We start from the raw sequence: 19485 nt of genomic DNA, 5'->3' as shown, positions 1-19485 counted from the left end.
AACATCGCATGAAAGGTCTGTGGCCAGAAATCTTAGCCTATTTTCTACGTGTGTCTGAGATCATCATCACAAAAGTTACATCCAGAACAGGATCTTAAAGCGTAAGCTATGCCACAGACAACCTACACTGACATTTGCTCTTCTTGCAGGTACAGGGCAAAACAATGCAAGCTTATGAAGGACAGTGTAGCTGGAGCAAGGTTAAAAGTAGAGAAAGATGCAAAAACAATTCTAAATTGATCCCAAAGAATATGAAAAGAAGTTGACAGAAACACTGGGTGAAAGTAAATACACCTGGCCTCCCTCTCCAACTTTCCATTAGAACACAACAACAAACCACTACAATTCATCAAAGATGAAAATACCATTACCCCATTTTGATAGACTTTCCCAAGACAGCAAAGCAGCTATGGCAGAGCTGATAAGAGAATCCATGTTCCAGCTCCAAATACATATTTACCTCCATTTAGCAATCTTACAAAGGATGACAATAACTCTGCCACGTGTTACCAAAAGAACTGAAGTACAACTTATCTCCTTCTCCAAGCAACTACTACCCTCAGCCAATGGCCAGTGGTCTATCCCTCTTGAAAGCCTTGGTGAAGACAAATGAGCCTTCCAATGTGCAACGAAGCATAAAGCCATGAAAAATCAAAGGGCTGCTTTTTGAGTAAATATAAGTTCCAGTCATTTTCCTTTCCCACAGAGGAGATCTACGAGAATGCTTACCATAGCATACACACAGTATTCTTCACAGCTCTTCCTCCCTGCTGACCACCAGCCCCAGGGCCCAGCCAGCTTCGCCTTACAATCAGCTTCACCACACCCACTGACTTGTACTGGAATTCTTTCAGGAACTCTAGCTAATGATTTTATAAATACTTGTAAACAGAGAAGATAATTTCTCATCATTATTCTCCATAGGAAACACCAGAAAGAATGTCATTCGACTGTTCTACAAGAATAGCAAACAATGAAAAATTACCCCCACGTTACCCAAAAAGAGCCCAGCATTTTCATAGGTAAACTGGCTACCCGAGCCATGGGACAGGGGCTCAAAATCATGCAATACACTGAAATTAAAAGCCTTAAATAACGTCTCACACTGGCCTCTGTGCAAACAGAGGTGCATAACCAACAGGCATATGTTTATCAAAATCTATGATACTACGTTCTCAAACATAAGCATAGCTACTGCCAGTAGCACAGAAACAGACTCATCTAAACACTGTTACTACTGTCTCAATTTCTCTCCTTACATAAGACAAAAATAAGTGGGAACTGGCAACCTTAATAACAGTGTGTTTCCTTATACTTAGAGCTTTACAAAATTTTGTATGCGATTTCTCAAAAGACAGTGGTGTAGATTTTTTACTCACAAGTGACATTTTGACCTAAACCACTAATACAGAAAGAAGTGAAAGAAGAATAACTAGACCTACATAATGAGCTGTTATCCTTCCAGCTAAAAATATTTTAAATTATTAACACTTCATTTTAAGGTCTTCTTAGCACAGATCACAAGCTACCGAGTACTGATCCACTTTTACCTTTTACTTTTGGCTGTCCTATCACTCTGTAGGATGAAGATACCATCACCGATCACAAGAGTTAAATCTGAATGACCAGAAATAAAATTTTTAAGCTACAGCTGAATCCTAACAGTAGTATATAGAGTGCCATGAGGAAAAACACTAATCTCAGTAGTAAGATGTTTGCAGGTTTGAGCCCCAGTCATGGAAGCAACGTTGAGCTACAGAATTTACTTATTCCTTACCACGAACACCCACAGCAGAACAAAAACAGCGATTACAATACTTGTCAAAGGAACAACAGAGCACCAAGTTAAAAATCACTCAACCTTATTTTCTTCCTCACTAGTTGTTTATATCCTACCCCTACCAAGACATATAATTACGAGCAGGCTATTCACATCTTACTATAACTGGTAGCACCATGCAGCTTCGAGTAAGGAATCCATCTGAACTGCTGACTAAACAAGACTTACACACCACGTAGTAAATGGTATTCTCCAATTTTCTGCATCACCTGCAGTCAAAATCAGCTTCCAGTTATGGTATAATCTCCAACTTTCCCTAAAGTACAGCACCTCTGATCAACTGGAACGAGGATTCACCAATAATCACCAGAAAATAGTCCAGTAAATTAACTGCTGAACAACAAACAAAAACAACAACAAAAACAATTAAGTTGGTGTTTTGAGTTGAACACATACATAAAATGTCATTAAAGTGTGGTATAAAGTTTTACAGAAGAGACTACTGACTAGACCTTTGTTTAATAGTAGTAATAGTTTATGGTGTGGATCTGCCTTGTAGGAGTTGAAAAACAGCCTCTTCATGATAAAACAGCTTCTACTATCCAGGAAGTTAACTGCAGGAGGTTTTTGTTTACTCCTTTACTTCAGCTCTCTTGTTCCACACTATTTTTGCAGTACTACAAGCCCAGCCCTGCAAATCCTTGTACTGAGTGCTGAAATCAATAAGGAACTTGCAATTGCTTCCAAGTTTTTGCAAGGCTGGGCTCTGGTGCAGAGTTTTTGAAAACAAACATCTAAACCTCCTTTCCCAAAATCTTCATTGAACATCACAGACTCTCTTCAGCCAAATAACTGTATCATTAGAAGGTAATCAAAATGGAGATTCAAATTCTACTGGCACGTATGTTGCCATCCTTCCTTTTTTTTTTTTTTTTAATCTCTACAGTTTTCCATTAGTCAGGACTAACATACCTTCCAACGTCTCTGATTAAACAGGAGGAGGTACTAGAACAATTAAATGTTTTGATTACAAAGAACCAATATGCAAAATTCAGTAACAACAACAGCGTAAAACACCTGTCTTCTCCAGTCACTGTTGTGGCTTTCTGACTACTACACGAGAAGCAGTCTAGAAGGTTGTAATAACTTGATCTATTCCTGGGTTTACTGTCTTCAAGTCTTGAAAAAGTATTCATGGCACTGCATACACAGAGCTGGGGCAGATTCAGATCTCAATATCAATAGATGTTTGATGGTTTTATAGAAATCTGCTGCTATTAACATCATCCAAGAGAAAAGTTCAGGTTTCTCTTCAATTTTTCTTTTCTTTTCACAAGGAAATTAGTAAATATGAATCAGAAGGGTTCAAAACTGGATGCAGATTTGTTCACACATGTGGTATTACATATGTGCAAATTGCCCTGTTGATTTTGGTCTGCGGTAGACAACTGCAGTACGTTTCTAAAAGTCTCCCATTTTACCATGATAAGGTCAAACCCAGCGCCATGAGAAGTAAATTAGGAGCATTTCCATTGACATTAGCTACAGCTCAAATCCATACTGGAGGAGCACATATATACTTTATGGTGTTTATTGATTATATACATTTAATGAGTATCCAATCGTCCAATCCTTCAGGTCCTCCGGACAAAGAAATTCCATTAAAGGCACTGGGGAAATACATAGTGGGTTCTGCCTGTTTAAATGCTGTTACAACATTCTTCCAGGGTTCAAAGTGTAAATTATTTCCTACAGCTCTTCTAGAGACAGATACATATTTATTTATTTTTCAGGGAGCTTTAATATTTGCATTCTTTCTGGCCTCTCATTTGTGCAACGGTGTAAAACTGCAGATACAGTTCAGACAAATGGATGCATACCATACATTTGCATGATCAAGTATGTGAAGAACAAGGGTTTAATCATTAGTGAAACACCAAGCATTTGGGGAGTGATCAAGAACCTAATTCAGTAAAATTTAACTTCAAATCAGTATGCTTGTGTGTTTAGAATTTTATAGGTGTCTACAGACTCTGCTATATAAAGACCTAGCCTTGTCATATCTGTCCAGTTGCACATGATAGGAGTTTTATTCTTGACTCAGATGAAAAGAGAATTTAGGCCTCATAACAGACAGCATAGGAACACTCCTTCCAAGAAGCTGAAGCATATTGTTGCAATTTCTAAGAGATACAAAAAGACTAGAAGTATTCACCCATTTTTTCAGAGATCTTTCAGTGTACTTAACACATTACAGAATGTCACATTTTGCCTTTAAATCATTCAGTTAAATTCTAGATTGCAGTGACAATCTAAGTCTTCTCAGATGCACAAAAGGAATAATTCTGCTTCACTGAAGGACCTGCATCACAACATCATCTTTATTCAGAAACAAAATCCCAAACAATATAATTGGCATTCATATAAAAAGTGCTCGAATCCTCTGAAGTCCTTGCCTGGTTTTGGAATAGCTGAACAGTATCTGAAGTATCTCCCCTCCATCCCAATTTGTATATGTAAAAAGTCACTAAATTCTTGAATGAATCATTAGAAAAACAATTCAAATGCTGTTAAACTGAATGTAATTTTGCCTCACAGGATAGATGGGACCTTAATGTTAGCAAATGGCCAAATTCTTTCAAGATTTACATTCCACGGAGTTCAATATCAGTCAGGAAAGAATTACTAAATCAGGATGTGCTTAAAGTACAGGTTTTTAGCCCAAGAATATTTTTGGTCTTTCTCAGTTGCTTGTTTTGACAGCAACTAATCCCCTTCACCTACCCACCAGCAGCCACACAACCCATCTATTCACAAATTGAAAATGAAACTTTTTCAAATAATTATTTGAGAACCTTTTTAATACAAATCTAAGAAGTAATGACAATTCAACTGTAATATTTTTTAAGGAGAAGAAAAAAAGGGGGGGGGGGGAGAAAAATTCTTACTGAAATTCATTCAAAATGCAACTTCCTCTTGAACTAACGTTTTCACCGCCCCCAAAAAGAAAATAAGGGGAAATAAAAATCAATCTAACTCCCAAAAAGCCTATCTACTGTATTTCACACATTCCCTTCAGAAGCACAACACTGTTGCCACACTCAGAAGGCTTTCCATTTAGCAAGCTAGCACAGACCCTGGTGAAAGAACAGCAACTGAGCAGGCCCTCTGCAGAGGCACAAGGCAAAAACAGAAGGCAGATGCAGGAGGATACCCAAGGCTGGATCTGAAACAGTTCACTCTGTCTGGAGAGTAGGATCACCCCTCCAGGTTGTGGGATGCTTTGGAAGTGCACACTGCTGTGGCACGTGGAATGTTCCTGCATTCCGACAGGAGGGGAACCTGGCTCACAGATGTCCTGTTCTCGGCGTTGTCACCACAAACAGACCTTTGAACTTGCTATTTATATAACAGTTTAGTGAGTTTAAGCCTCTTCCTGTATAACTGGCAGTTTGCTGGTTTTGCTGTAATGAGGCTACTTGCAATACAGAATATGAAAAGAAAAGACAACAGCCTTGTTTCTCTGCAGTGTGAAGCCTCTGCTATCCCAACCACGCAGCTACGACTTTACCACCTACTGGTTTTATTTCCTTTTGCCAGCTTTTACTTTATGTACCTCAATGTGTACTTTGCCACTAAGTATTTTCTCTGCTCCCACTTTTCAAAGGCTGTAGGACTTACAAAGTATTAATACCAACAACGATAAATGAAACACACCATGCATCTCTCCACCTTTGCGTTACCAGAGCCCTAAATCCTGGGTTGGCTGGGTTTTTGTTGGTGTTTGTTGCTTCCCAGCTGCTGATTAATAGCACCTCCTTACTCCATAAGCAGTTTCAGACCTAGCCACACGGTCCCAGGACACTTCAAGATTTCATTTACTTGGTTACCACAGACAAGCATGGAAAGTGATTTAAAAGATGGAATTTGATTTTTATCAGCAAGTGGTCCCCTTGGTGCACAAAGGCATTCAAGCTTTTCATTATATCCATCTTCCTTCTTTTCCCCATCACGGAATGGTTCATATTAAATGCAAGCCCAGGTGAACATTTTCTATTCACCCAGGGATCTCAGCAGACTTTAACTTTGGCCCTTTCACCTAGCCCAGAGTTTAGATTAACTGAAATTGTTTTGGGTTGTGTCTTTTTTTTTTTTTTTTCCTGCTTTTCAAGTCTGACAAAATATCCATTAGGCTGACTGGAATACTTGTGGCTTTATTTTATACATTTTACCCAATTTCTACCATGTAAAACTTAAATTCTTGATGGTCAACAAAACCCCTCATTCTTGCACTGTTGTAATCTCGCCTACAGAGGAAAACTAAGGGGCTGAGTCTGCAGTTCCTGCCAAGACAAAGCTCCCACTGCCCACCCCGAACACCGGGTGCAGTGCACACTGCAACTTTGATAGTGCTTGACAAAATACCCATCAAGAATGGACAGATCAGTACCTCTGGTGGAAGAAAAAAAAAAATAATGGCATTCTTCCCATCGCTCCAAAACTTTTCGGGAATCACCTCCTCATGTGCACAGGCAGTGTTATCTTTAAACCTTTTCATTGGATAAAAAAAGCTGCAGTCAAGCTATAAATTTTTTTCATGCAAGTTTCTCAGGCTCTCCAGGTTTGCATTGCACTTGTGTGTGGATAACACATACAGACTCCCCCACACACCGTAGGCCTCAGTTTGCCTGCCTGGCAATTGCAGCACAGATTACCACAATTTTTGTGTTGGCAAGCAGTGCAGAAGAGGGGCTCTAATTGCCTTATAAACATTTATAAAACTCCCTTTACAAAAGCCAGTTTACAGAAAAAAGCACCGAAGACTGTTGCAAAATATGAAGCACAAATTCACATAAGATGCAAAATGTACTTACTTGTAAATATTATACAGTGACCAAACCACACTGAATACATACAAAAATAAATCAATTTTGATGGGCAAGCATGCTTTTTCTGGGTGTGCAGAGATGATGCACGTACACATATATTACATATATTAGCACACATTTACGGATAAATGAGCTAAGTTCCTCTCTTCCTAAGAATGACATGACTTGTCTGAGACACAAATCTTTACACGTATGATAAAATACATGTAATGTTTTCCTATGCATGTAGATGATGCACCCATATTCTATATACATGTGCACATGTATGTTCTGATTGGATTATTAAAGGCTAAATCCAACTTGATCTCTGCAATAGTAATCCAACTGTGTATGAATGCCCATGCCTTACAGAGTTTGTGTAGATATCAAAACACTTTGCAACAGCCGTACAGTAAAACATGTTTTTGCATCACAAGCCCTAAAAATACATACACGTAGACACAAATTTCATTGTAAGAAAACAAGGAAATTTTATTTATAGAATGAGTGGTGATACCTGAACACTTTACACAAAAACAGAGGCATGGGAGTTCCTTTCTTTCTGCGCACATCTCTAAATCCACATAAAACCACTGCCAAATGAAAGCAAGTTATTAAGCAAACATTAAATCTCAATACCTATAATGTGCTCAGTATTTGAACTACACCCACATATCGGGTTGTAACAGCTTCTATTAAATTAATGACGTTACCCACACTATAAATTAGGGAAATTGTATGCAAATATTATTTCAGTAGTTATACAGTGGTTATTGGTTGTCTGCAAAATAAATCAGTGGAGCAGAGTAAAGATCGTGGTAGAGGCATAATATTTAATTGAGCATCAATTTTATCGTGATTATTACTTTTAAATAACAACAGCATGTTAAAACAGATGCAATAAGATGGTTTACGCAGAGCTGATAAAACACGCTTCAGATCCAAAACGCCTGCTTCCAGATTAATAATGATACAGTGTAATTTACGGTGCTCAGGATTTACTCCAAACTGCTATAAAACAGAACATGACAGGTATTTGGTTCTGATTATGCTGGATTTGCAACCATAGCAGCTACACTGTGTTTGGCTAAATGATAGAATGATAGGTATTTACTAAAGATGTGATCTTTTTCCTAGACGTGCTTTCATATAGCAAAGTAAAGTAAATCCTCTGCAAAATAGCAGTCCAAATGCACACGCATGCACATGAAACCACAGTGTGAGTTCAGGATCATAACATGCAGCATTTTGTTTGCTTTCCTGGCCGACTGCACTCTGCCCAAAAGCTCTGAAAGCAGTAAGCAACCTTTGAATTTAACCGCATATTGTTAAAAAATGATCTCTGTATATACTAAACTGAAAAGAAAGGACCAATAAAGAATATTCATAAACTCATTATCCAGCTGGTAAAGCTGGCTTTAAAAAAAAAAAAAAAAAAAAAAAGCTGCCTTAATACCGACCCAAATAGCAACTTTCCCAGCTACTCGTCCTCCATCGGAAATTCCCCAACATTCACTTCAGTAACAAGTTTACACTGCGCTGTAACAGATGCAGCGACCCTTCCAAGGTGCGCGCTCACTGACAGAGCAACGCAGCCCCGCCGTCCTGCCCCGAGAAAAAAGAAACAAGAAGAAAAAAAAAAAATACAGGAAGAGAAAAGAGGAAAGAGAAAAAGGCAAGAATATAAAAAATAAAAAAAATAAAAAATAGGAAAGGAAAGGAAAGGAATGGAATGGAATGGAATGGAAAGGAAAGGAAAAAAAGACACAGAGAAGGAAAAAGACTCAGATCTTCCCACTTCCAAAACTAATTTCAATAACGCTTTCTCATGAAAGGGAAGCAGCAAAACCAGCGAGAGAAACCCCCGCGCCGAGCAGGGCTGCAGTTCAACTGCGCGGCACGGCAAAACTACAGTTACGTTTCCCCCCGCGAAAGGAAGATTGTCACTGACAGCAGTAAACACGACGCGGACGGAGCCGCGATCCCGGGGAAAAACCATCGCCTCTCCGCATCGCGACCCTTCTCGGGGCGGGGGTCTGCCGCGGCCGCCGCTCACAGCCGGCACGCCGGCACATGTCAGCGCCCCCCGCCTCTCCCCCCTCCGGCCAACTTTGCCTCCCGCAGCCGCGCAGCGCGGGCCGATCTCACCAGCCGCAGCCGGCAGCGCGGAGCCGGGTGTTCCGCGGCGGACATCGCCGGCCCCTTCGCCCCTCAACAAAGGCTAAGGCACCGGGGGAGCGAGCGGGGAAAAGAGGAAGGAGGCAGCTGTTAGGAGGAGAGGGGTGGAGAGGTAAGGGCGGGTTGGGGGGGATGAGGGTTCGAGAGAGAACCACAAAACCAAAACCAAAAATTAAAACAATAATTAAAAAAAAAAAAAAAAATCCACCTACCACTGCTGCTCTAAGTCCCAGTCCCTGAAAAAGTCGAATAGGTCCATAACGATCCGGTGGGGATACTCGAAGAAGTGGTACCCTCTCCCCGCGCCGAGCCGAGGCAGCGCGCCACGGGCAGCCCGGCCGGCACGGGCAGCGGCGGCCGCGGCGGCCGCCGCGGAGCAGCGCGGAGCCGCCCGGGGCTCGCGGTGCGCCGCCGCCGCCGCCCGCCGCCAGCAGCGCGGCGCGGCTGCTGCCTGGCTGGGAGAGGCGGGCACAGCGGCGGCGGCGGCCCTGGCGCGCGCACACACATCCACATCCACATCCACATACACGCACACGCTCACACCGCGAGGGGAGGAGCCGGGGAGGCCCGAAGCCGCGGCATGGAGCCGCCGCGGCAGCAGCGCCGGGATCTGGCGGAGCCTGGCAGCCCTCGGCCGGGATTGCGCGGGGAAGTTTGGCGGAAAAGGAGGAAAAGGACGAGCAGCGCCGGTTTACGCCTCGGGCTAATTTCTGAGTGTCCCGGCGAGGCTTGGAGGAGGGAGAAGGAAGGAAAAATATGAAATGGGCACCTCTGGTTTCACTGGCAAAGCCAGCTCCTGCGAGCAAACCGAAATGGTCCCGCTTGCACGAGCAGTGTCGTGGGGAGACGCGGCCCCGACTGGGTTCAGGGCCGGCCCCAGCGGGGACAGGCGGGGCGGCTGAGCAATCGAGGCCCGGACGAGGCCGGGAGAGGCGGCTGACAGCCCCGTCCGCACAGCAGCAGAGGTAGCATGGCACCGGGTGCACCCCTCGGGTCCCAGTCTGCTCCTCACATGGGGGATTGGGCAAGCCGCTGGCTGGGCCCTCTGGAAACTCGCATCCTGCTCACATGCTTTTGCATCTCACTCCCGTCTAAGCAGTAACCAACATTTACCATTTTCCATGTGTACTTTTCTCCATTTCCTAAGGCTCCAAACACATATCTGCCCAGAGCAAACAACCGTGCTGCTACCGGGACTGTGAAGATGAGACAAAAGCTCTGCTAATTCTGACCAGCCCATCCTGGCCATCCCATGCACCAGCGGGTCTCAGACTCAGTGCTGGGCAGAGCCACAGCTACCCCATGTTCGGTGGGGTCCCACCTAACAGCCAAAACGCTCCTGCAGCCAGGTGCAGCCACCTCGGAGAGCAGGCTTCAGCAAGCCCTGCAGCTAAGCTGTCTTTATGGGCTTACTGAGAGCTGGGAAACAAACCCAAGGATGTCAGTCGTGTCAGGGGCAGAGCATCTAGTGCAGCTGAAAATTTTTGCCTTCCTAAGGCATTGAGCAACGTAGTATTGCGTTAAAGAAGATTGCTGAGGAAAAACTCTGGAACCATTGTCAGTGGAAATCAAACATGATAAAGACTTCCTAATCTGAACTTGGACTTCGCTGAAAGATCCCCATTTGCATTGTAAATCTCATGGACCCCAGGAGAGGAAGCTTGGGCAAGGCCAAATCACCAGCAGCCTGCTGGCAGCAGTAACACCCCAGCCCCGCTCCTGTCCCCAGTGCAGGCAGGTGGGTGCTACAGCATTTCCTTTCTGACACCTGTCTGTTTTCTCCACAAACAGGCTCAAGTTTTGTCATTCTTGTTGGTTTGTAAAGCCCTGTTAAAAAATCAGGCTTTGTGGCTAGTGCTGCCACATCTCCAAAATTTTCTCCAGAAACAGGCACAGAGGATTTAAAAAAAAAAACAGTATTAATAATAAAGATGTAATCATAGAATCGTTTGAGTTGGGAAAAAAAAAACTTTAAAGGCCATCAGGTCCAATTCCCCTGCAATGAACAGGGACACCTACATCTCCATCATGTGCTCAGAGCCTGGTCCAGCCTGACCTTGGGTGTCTCCAGGGTCAGGGAACCACCACCTCCCTGGGCAACCTGTGCCAGCCCTCCATAAAAGATGCTTTTTCCCAAAAGTAAAACCTACTCTGCCACCTCATCACTTGCATTTGATCACTCCCCTATCTTCAGCATCTTAAGCTTCACTAAATAGCAGAGCTAAATGACTAGCTGCATGTGTCATGTGAGGCAGCGGGAGGCAGCACACACTGAGCTGCCCAACGCCACGTTTGGACTCACCCAACCTTGGCACACAGTGCCAAGCTCAGCATTTGCTAGGGGAGCATGCTGGGGCCGTGCACACTGCCATACCGCAGGGGATGCAGGCAGCTTTTAGAGCCACCCTCATCTGGAGTTTTGTGGGGAGAGAGCCTAGAGGAGTTCCCTTCTAGCAGAGCACAAGAGCCTCTCAGTTGCTTCCACCACTTTGGCCACAGGGCAAAGAATGAGGCTGAGACAACTCTCCAAGCAGGAGAGCTGCCAAGCTGCACCCAAGCTGCCAGGCTTCCCATGTGCTCCCTCAAGCTCAGTAGCAGATGAAGGGTATCAAGTTTGAAGCAGGGAAGGGGCACCCGTTCATCCTTTTTCTTGCAGACCTACATCCCATGCTCACCTCCTAAGGCCTTTGTAGCATGTGCTGTGCACATATGCCTGGTCAGTGCTGTTCTCCAAAGACAGTGTTTTGCATGGGCTGCAACCACCACACAATGTTGTCCTCATTCCTGCAGGTGGAGTAGCAGAACTGTGGCCTAAGTGGGTGAAGGGGACTCTGGACGGCTGTCCATGGTCAAAAGCAAGAGGTAGCTGAATTGAACCCTTGTGATACAGCACGTAAAGCCTTTCTGCTCAAAACACTGCAGTTGATCCAACAAAAACCTATTTTTCACAGAGCCACAAAAATGAAATCACAGTTTTCTATCCTGAAAATGTTAATGGAAAATTCGTGCCCAGCTATGCTGTTGAATACAGATTGGGGATATTTGGATTTCTGAGGAAAGGAAGGTCAAGTCATTTTCACAGTGTGAAAAATGAAGCTAACAGAGTTCATATTTCTCTGTGAAGCAATGATTGATTTTTCTTTCTGTCTCATTCATACTGCACTAAACATGTATATAGAACAAACTTACAGCATTTTAGATAAAGTGCACAGATTACATTAATACATTGAAAATTAAGTTATCATTAGCATCTACTTGAAGGCAGCACAAGAACACTTAGCCCTACTTGATGAGAACAGGCTCTTAGCATGTGCATAAATTTGTCATATCCTAAAGCCGCTAAGGTAGAAGAACAGTCACCATTGAGATGTGCATGTATAAAGAGCCCATCACATACAGCTGCTATGGCTATATTTCCCATTTGGAAGCATGTAAGAATTGTAGATATGAAAATATGTTGTTACTCATTTTCAAGAGCACATATGTAGGTAATATTTATTTGTCTGCCGCTTTAATTGCAAATATTATTTCTGTGTTGCCTGAGTGATTTGTTTAACTGTGCAGAGCTATTCTCTTATTATCATTGCTACTCTTATTTAATGAAACAAGAATAATTTAATACAATAATCACATCTGGAAATACATTGATAATGCTTGCTCACTGTGAGAAGGAGGAGCATTTTCCTGACCTGCTGAATAAACCCTTCAGTACTGCAGTGCTTAGACACTGGTGCTGGGTGACCCCACCTCATGGAGGCACAGCTTCACCATGATAACTTGGCTCACTCAGAACAGAATGAAGTGGAGAGAAAGTCTACAATAATGGGATTCCTGTTTATTACTGTCATCCTGCGCATGAGAGAGACAACTCTTGAAGCTCTTAGAACAGTCTAAACTTTCAAAACTAGCCAAGGCACCGTGTATTGAAAAGCTATGAGAAGGTCACTTTTCAGAAATAAGTAACCAAAAAGTTCTGTTGAAAAACGTATGTAAATCAATTGTGAAAAACAAGAGAGGGGGTGGCAGAACTGAGAACCTAGACAGTACCAGCTGTTGGAATTGCAAAGGCTTCATGGGGGAGAAAACCCAAACCAACCAAACAAAGCAACTGGCCTCTCAAATAGACATTTTAAAAGATCATCACAACTGAATACTTTCTTCCCTTCTCTCTCATTTTTCTTTGTGTAGTTTTTTTTTTATTATTTTGTTTTGTTTTTACCTATACACTGTTTAGAGCAGCAATCTATCTTCTCCAAAGATTTAAGGAATACCATTTTATTCTGTGCCTAACAGCAGAGTGTAAACAATAGACTGAAGCAAGCAACTAAGCAGGACGCCATCTGCTGCAGTCCCTTCCCTTAATCAAACCCATTGCTTATAACCTTGTCATGGTCCTTGCCACCTTCTAGCCTGGCACTCAGAAGCAATTCTTGTAGTAGTTTTTTAACTGACTTCATGATGACATCTTCCCCACAAGTGGAACCAAAGCTAAAACACAGTTTAAAACAAAGCTACCAAACCAACACTTTGGAACGCAAACACAGACAGAGAATTGAAATGCAAAGACATGGTAAAAAGACTTTCCAAATCAAGTTCCCTTCTTTCTGCCATGCTATTTCCAAAAGAGAGAAGCACTTTACAGCAGTGATGTCTATATATATGTCTGTATATAAGCTGCTGAAATATTGTTTTGTCTTCAGTGATTTTATGTTGATATTCACTAAAGCACTTCACAGAAATATAAGACTGTGCAAAGCTTTCCTTTTTATGAGAGAAACGAGAAGAATAATATATACTGCAGATAGCATTACCATGGAGGTGGAATAGAAAAGTTGGTTTCTAGCTCCTCTTCCTTTACCCCCTTTCTTCTGTTATTCTGAACAGATGGCTCCATTGTATCCATACACTACAACCTCAATTATCTGGTCACTACGTTAGAAAAGTAGGCTTTTCTGTCTTCTGCTAACATTGGAACATGGCATCTCCAACAGATGCATTGTTTGAGAGCAAAATCTGTAGCTGTTCGGGGTTGACTATAAGGAAACAAAATAATAATACAGCAGCAGTTTGAGAATTTATCTAGGTGTCTGGTACCTAGTAAACAAAGCAATTTGATGACAAATGCGATGCATTAAAAAGGGTAGATAATGTCCACATCCATGACATACTCCATGAACACAGGGAAGAGGCCGGACAAAACTGAAATTTGTTTAAGGAGACTTTCTCCCTAAGAGGAAGCTAAATGAATGCTGACGGAGTGTTTCTTTTGTGGTACAAAGCATTAATAAAATCATATCAACTAAACTGCAGAATCAATTTGATGCAAAAAAATGGCAAATGCATGCCCAGCTGAAGGCATCTGGAGTCATCACAAGTTTTACCAGTTTCAGAGAATTTCATCACTGTTTTTCTGGTACCTGGGGGACGTAGCCTGAAATGACTAGACTTCTTCCTGGCTGCCTTGCAAGAAAAAGGAAGTGTCTGCTTTCCATGGGCAGACACATCTAGTCCTCCAGGCTCACAGGCCATTAATGGATAGCCTCTATGAAGTTCTTGCATTCTAGTTTGCTATGTTATCACATAGAATATGCCTTTGCAATGCCAACCCACACTTCCATTTGAAAAATGGATCGGATAGGGCCATGGGCAGCCTGGTCTAGTATTAAATGGGGAGGTTGTTGGCCCTGCATGTGGCAGAGGGGTTGGAGATTCATGATCCTTGAGGTCCCTTCCAACCCTGTCCATTCTGTGATTCTGTGAAAAACACAGAGCAGTGCATTCAAGGCTGTGGATTTGGGTGTCCTGTCCCACATCCACAAGAAACAAGAAATCCAAATTTCCCAATTTTCTGTGGGAAACGAAAGCTGATTTTAACTTGAGAAAAAGATAGTCATGGCCAGCTACAAGATGGAAAGAAAGAAGACTCAGTCACCATATGAGCCATGGAAGACCAGTAGAAACAGATGCTTCGCTAGCATCTGAGATGGTTTATCAAAGGCCTTTGAGAGGCCTTGGAAAGATTCTGCTGAACACAATGCAAGACCATTGCAGCAAATTCTTTTCATTCAAGAGATGAATGTCTGGCATATTTATTTCATAAAATGAGAACCAGTATCCCAAACAAATAGCCAGAATGAGCATTATCCAGCCGTTTTCCTGGCAACCAGCTTAAATGACCATGTCTTGCTTTTCTGGGAAACCTGCCAGGTGAGATTTGAAAGGATTGTAGTCTTAATGGCAAAGTCTAGAGGATTCACTCTGCTTGCTAACTGGAGATCTGCTAAAAGAATCAGGAGACAGAAGCATTCACCCTACCCAAGAGGACAGGGCAGGAGCAAAACACCATCAACGGGGAGAAAATGAGGGGGCCATTAAACTCACTGGGGTGTGGACTGTCTTTTATTATGTGTTTGTACAGCTCTAGCATGGAGGCACCACTGAGTAAAATCTTGGAAAGTGATTAAATGACTTACACTCCTGAAAATCTATTTCCAGAAGAGAGTAGTATAACTGCTGTTTGCTTCTATCCTTGTGCCTGGACTGCTGTTCCACTTCCTTTCTGCCATATCACTTACCGGGTTCATTTATGGGATTCTGCACCCCATGAAGTCATCTCCACATCTAGAAAAGTCAGGTGGCAACAAATAATGCCATACCACTCTCTGATGTCATCACATCTACTGAAAGTAAAGTTTTGCAGGAAAAAAACATTGAATAACTGAACAGGATTCTTGAACCAGAGTAAATCCAAGCTACATAATGAAGAGCTGTTAAGTGAAAAATTTGCTACTGTGACTTACATATTGAACTAATTTAAATTATCTAATTTATTAAAATACATTTTAGAATGGCTCTCTATCATTGTAGAAAACTAGTCCTAAAAGAGTCAGCAATCATTCTTATGAGGGTATTAATATAAATGTCTCTATTATATAGTATAGATTATTAGCTGTTTTGTCTGGAAGGAAAACACTGATATTGACAGGGAAGGGAATTTCACTTTCTGAGTGAAAAAGCAGCACTTGGCAAGGATTTGCCAGCAGAATAGCATTTATGTAAATATAATGAGAAGACTATAGCTGATCTTCTTGATATTATTCTTCCGTAAAATGGCAGAAATATTAGAAACCTAACTGGGCTATATTAAAATAACCAAACGTTGAAAGCTCGTACAGTGAGCTACACTGAGGGGACACCTGAACCTCCCCCCACCCTCATTAGAAATAGAAACCTCTTTGCTGTTTTTAGGTGACTAAAAATCAAACGGTGCTTGTTATGGGTTTCAGTGCAAAACTCCATAAGAGTTGACCCAAGTGCTTGTGGACCCTTGTTCACACTCCTAATTTTAAAGGTCCAGAAATTACAACTGAGGCCGATGACACATCGTTTTCATAAATAGAAATATGGAATACTCATAAATGGCACTTTTTTATTTTTGTTAGAGGTAGAATTTCAATATTGCACCATTGAACCCAGCTACAATTGGGAATCACCATGTCAGTGGTCAAGTTCATAAATTTTTAGTTCATAAAATTTTAGGCATATGATAGACATAATGAAAAAAGAAATCAGTCAAAAGCAGAACAGCAATCTACAGCCTAGGGATAATGAAAACATAGAACAAGATCTGTCACCCCAACTGCAACTTTAAAACTGGATGGCAGATCAGATGTAAGTCAACCACAGATCAGTGTAATCAAGTGACTGATTATTTGACTGAGAAAAATTAGTAACCTATGCATAGAGAGATTTCTTTCTGGATTACAGTGACAAATGCTTGCTGATCTTTCTAAGACCTGTGTCCATTCGCTGATGATTCATTCAACAGGCCTTTTGAAGAGAAAGATTTTCTTAAGTAGGTGCTTGATATTGTATTGCCATTTTTAGAGGAAAATGAAAGCAGCTCCCTTAGCCCTGGCTTGTGCATTTAAAAATGTAATTTTAAGCATAAACTTTTAAAAGTCTGAACAAAAGCCAAAAGGAATGTGATACAGTAAGCAGAGGCAAGTAAATAAATTAAATAAAACAACAACTGCTATTGTTTTCTGCATGTTATTTAAAAATAGTGTGTGAGTGTGTGTAGTCTTTCTGATAAAAGTACTTTACACCTCTCCTGTTTTATAGAATAGCAAGGCTGTGAAGTAGCTGTACTCATGCCAATATACAACATGAGAAGATCATTTTAGTGCTCTGCTCAGTCCTTCAATTTCTGAATTCCAGTTTTATCGTGTACAGTTTGTGACCACTAAGTTCACTTTTCTTGGTCAAAATATGTGTATGCTTTATTAGAGTTAGTCATGTTAGCCTGTACTTTGAGTGCTGTCATAGTATGAAATGATAGATACCTATTAGAAGAAGGAACAAGTTTGAGTCATCGAATCCATTATACAACATTTTTGTAAAAATTTAAACGTTGTTTTGAGAGGTAAAATATGTACCAGTCCAGTGATATCTGTCATTACTCATTTTTCTTATACTGAACGTGATTATTCATTACTCAAAAATGACATAGTTAAATGCTATGTCTTGCTAAAATATTGATCATAATATGTAGAGGCATATAATTTATCTGAATCAAGTGAAGTATGTTTTCCTCTGTGAGATGATGAAAGCTTGACTCATTACAGCATTATTTCTACTGAAGTTTCCACCATTAGTTAGTTTAATGACTCTGTGAATGTCTTAATTGAGAAGGTCCCTGGGTAAGAGGCTCAGTCAAGACACATGAATGGGTTTACAATTGGGAAAGGGAGAAATGTGTTCAGGCTTGGTTGTCAGGCAGAAGACAGGGAAACAGATAACAGTGAAAAAATACAGATCAGGAAGTCCATAATAATAGAAGAGGGGAGGTGAGAGATTACAAACTAGGAACCACAAAAGCACATAACTTGCTGGTGAAGTTGCCTGGGCTGACAATGTGATGTCCAAATATCTGTGCAGTTAAATTGTTCTCATTCTCACCTGAATTTTCACGGAGAACACTGGAAAACTACACTGACCTCTGAGAATCAAGCTTCATAAGAAAAGGTGTATGTTGATATTGTGAGCCTCTTTGGGTCTGTTCAGCCTTGAGAAAAGAAGACTGAGAGGGGACCTGATCCAGGTCTATAAATATCTGAGGTGTGGGGGGCAGAATGGCAAGGCCGGACTCTTTTCAGTGGTGAGTGGAGACAGGACAAGGGGAAACAGCCAGAAACTGCAGCACAGGAAGTTCTGCACAGATGTGCGAAGGAACTTCTTCACAGAGAGGTGACGGAACATTGGAACAGGCTGCCCAGAGAGGTGGTGGAGTCTCCTTCTCTGGAGATGTTCAAGGCCTGCCTGGATGCCAACCTGTGCGACCTGGTGTAGGGAACCTGCTTTGGCAGGGGGTTGGACTCGATGATCTCTGGAGGTCCCTTCCAACCCCTACAATTCTGTGATTCTGTGATTTGTGTATCTGTTCCATAAAACAGCACAAGTTAACAGGCATCATCTCCTACCCACATGTGATGATTCATACACATTTGAATAAAAAAAAAGACTTTCCAGTATCAGCTATATGTAGAAGGCCAACAGATTGTCACTTATTCAATCTGTGCTCTACACCTCACCCTAAGGATGTGAGCTGGATCTTTATCAGCTCCTCCCTGAAGTTTTGTATCAGTGACAGCAGTGACACCAAAGCCCCAGTAACAAAATGTTTTGTGGCTGTCTGTATTCATAGAATGATAGAATCACAGAATCACAAGGCTGGAAAGGACCTATAAGATCATCCAGTCCAACGGTCCTCCCATCACCACTGCTACCAGAAGCACTACACCAGATCTTGCAGCTCCTCATCCAGAAGCCTCTTGAACACTGCCAGGGACGGCAACTCCACCACCTCCCTGGGCAGCCATTACAGTGTCTGACCACTCTCTGAGAGAAAAAGTTCTTCCTTATGTCTAATCTAATTGTTGATAAAGAAAGCTTTGCTCCAACAGACTGTATCCCTCAGTATCAGTGGCCTAGAAGTGGGGTCATCCCCCCACGTTTTGAGAACAATCTAGGCAAAAAAATAGACTCCAGTAACATTTTTAGTTCATCAGAATAAACTTGGGGTGGAGAGAGAGATTGTAATTTCTGCTTCCCAGCTACTGAAACAAAAGCTGAGAGGCTGTTGAGTAATTTTTCCCAAGCCACATAGGTCTACGCATTTTGGTCTGGACGGTAGAACACACAGCTAAACCATTTAGCTTAGTCTCCTTTCAGTTGTTGCTGATATTAAAGAAACACAACGTGTGTTTTGAGCACCCTTCAGAACATGTGAGAAGTGGAAGTTAGGGATCTTTGAGTGTAGTCTACCCTCTCCAGCCACTCAACTTAATTGCAAGATCTTTGACTAAAGACCACAACTTTTTTAGCTATCTAGTGTCCAGCATGAGAGGCCTAGATCCTGACTGCTTCCTCTTACAGGTCTTGTTACTGAATGTGGGAACTAGTACCTTGCAGCAACAAACCTAAGCAAGCTGTTCAGCTCAGACAGCTGATTAAAAGCAAATGGGTTACTGAGGCATAACCAGTTCCTGTCATGCACACACACAGACCAAAAGCGGGTACTTTGAAACACCATGTGATGGTCAAAAACTCATTTCACACACGTACCTTTGGTACTATACACGCTGCAGACAGCATTCT

At 42.0% G+C, this 19485-nt stretch overlaps 1 protein-coding gene across 1 annotated transcript in view; it reads right to left on the bottom strand.

Annotated features, from left to right (window-relative positions):
• AFF2 (ALF transcription elongation factor 2) overlaps positions 1 to 9085 on the bottom strand; it is a gene marked incomplete at both ends in the record, with an annotated part of 331742 nt that extends 322657 nt beyond the window's left edge. The window contains one exon of the mRNA XM_079541773.1: positions 9039 to 9085. Coding sequence (XP_079397899.1) covers positions 9039 to 9085 — 47 coding nt within the window. The remainder of the gene's footprint in view (positions 1 to 9038) is intronic.
• Positions 9086 to 19485: the final 10400 nt, after the last annotated feature.

Source organism: Tetrao urogallus (genome assembly GCF_951394365.1).
Source record: "Tetrao urogallus genome assembly, chromosome: 13".
In the NCBI taxonomy this organism is placed as follows: Eukaryota; Metazoa; Chordata; class Aves; order Galliformes; family Phasianidae; genus Tetrao; species Tetrao urogallus.
Note: the sequence above shows the minus strand (reverse complement) of the source record. Positions and strands in the feature narration are given on the sequence as shown.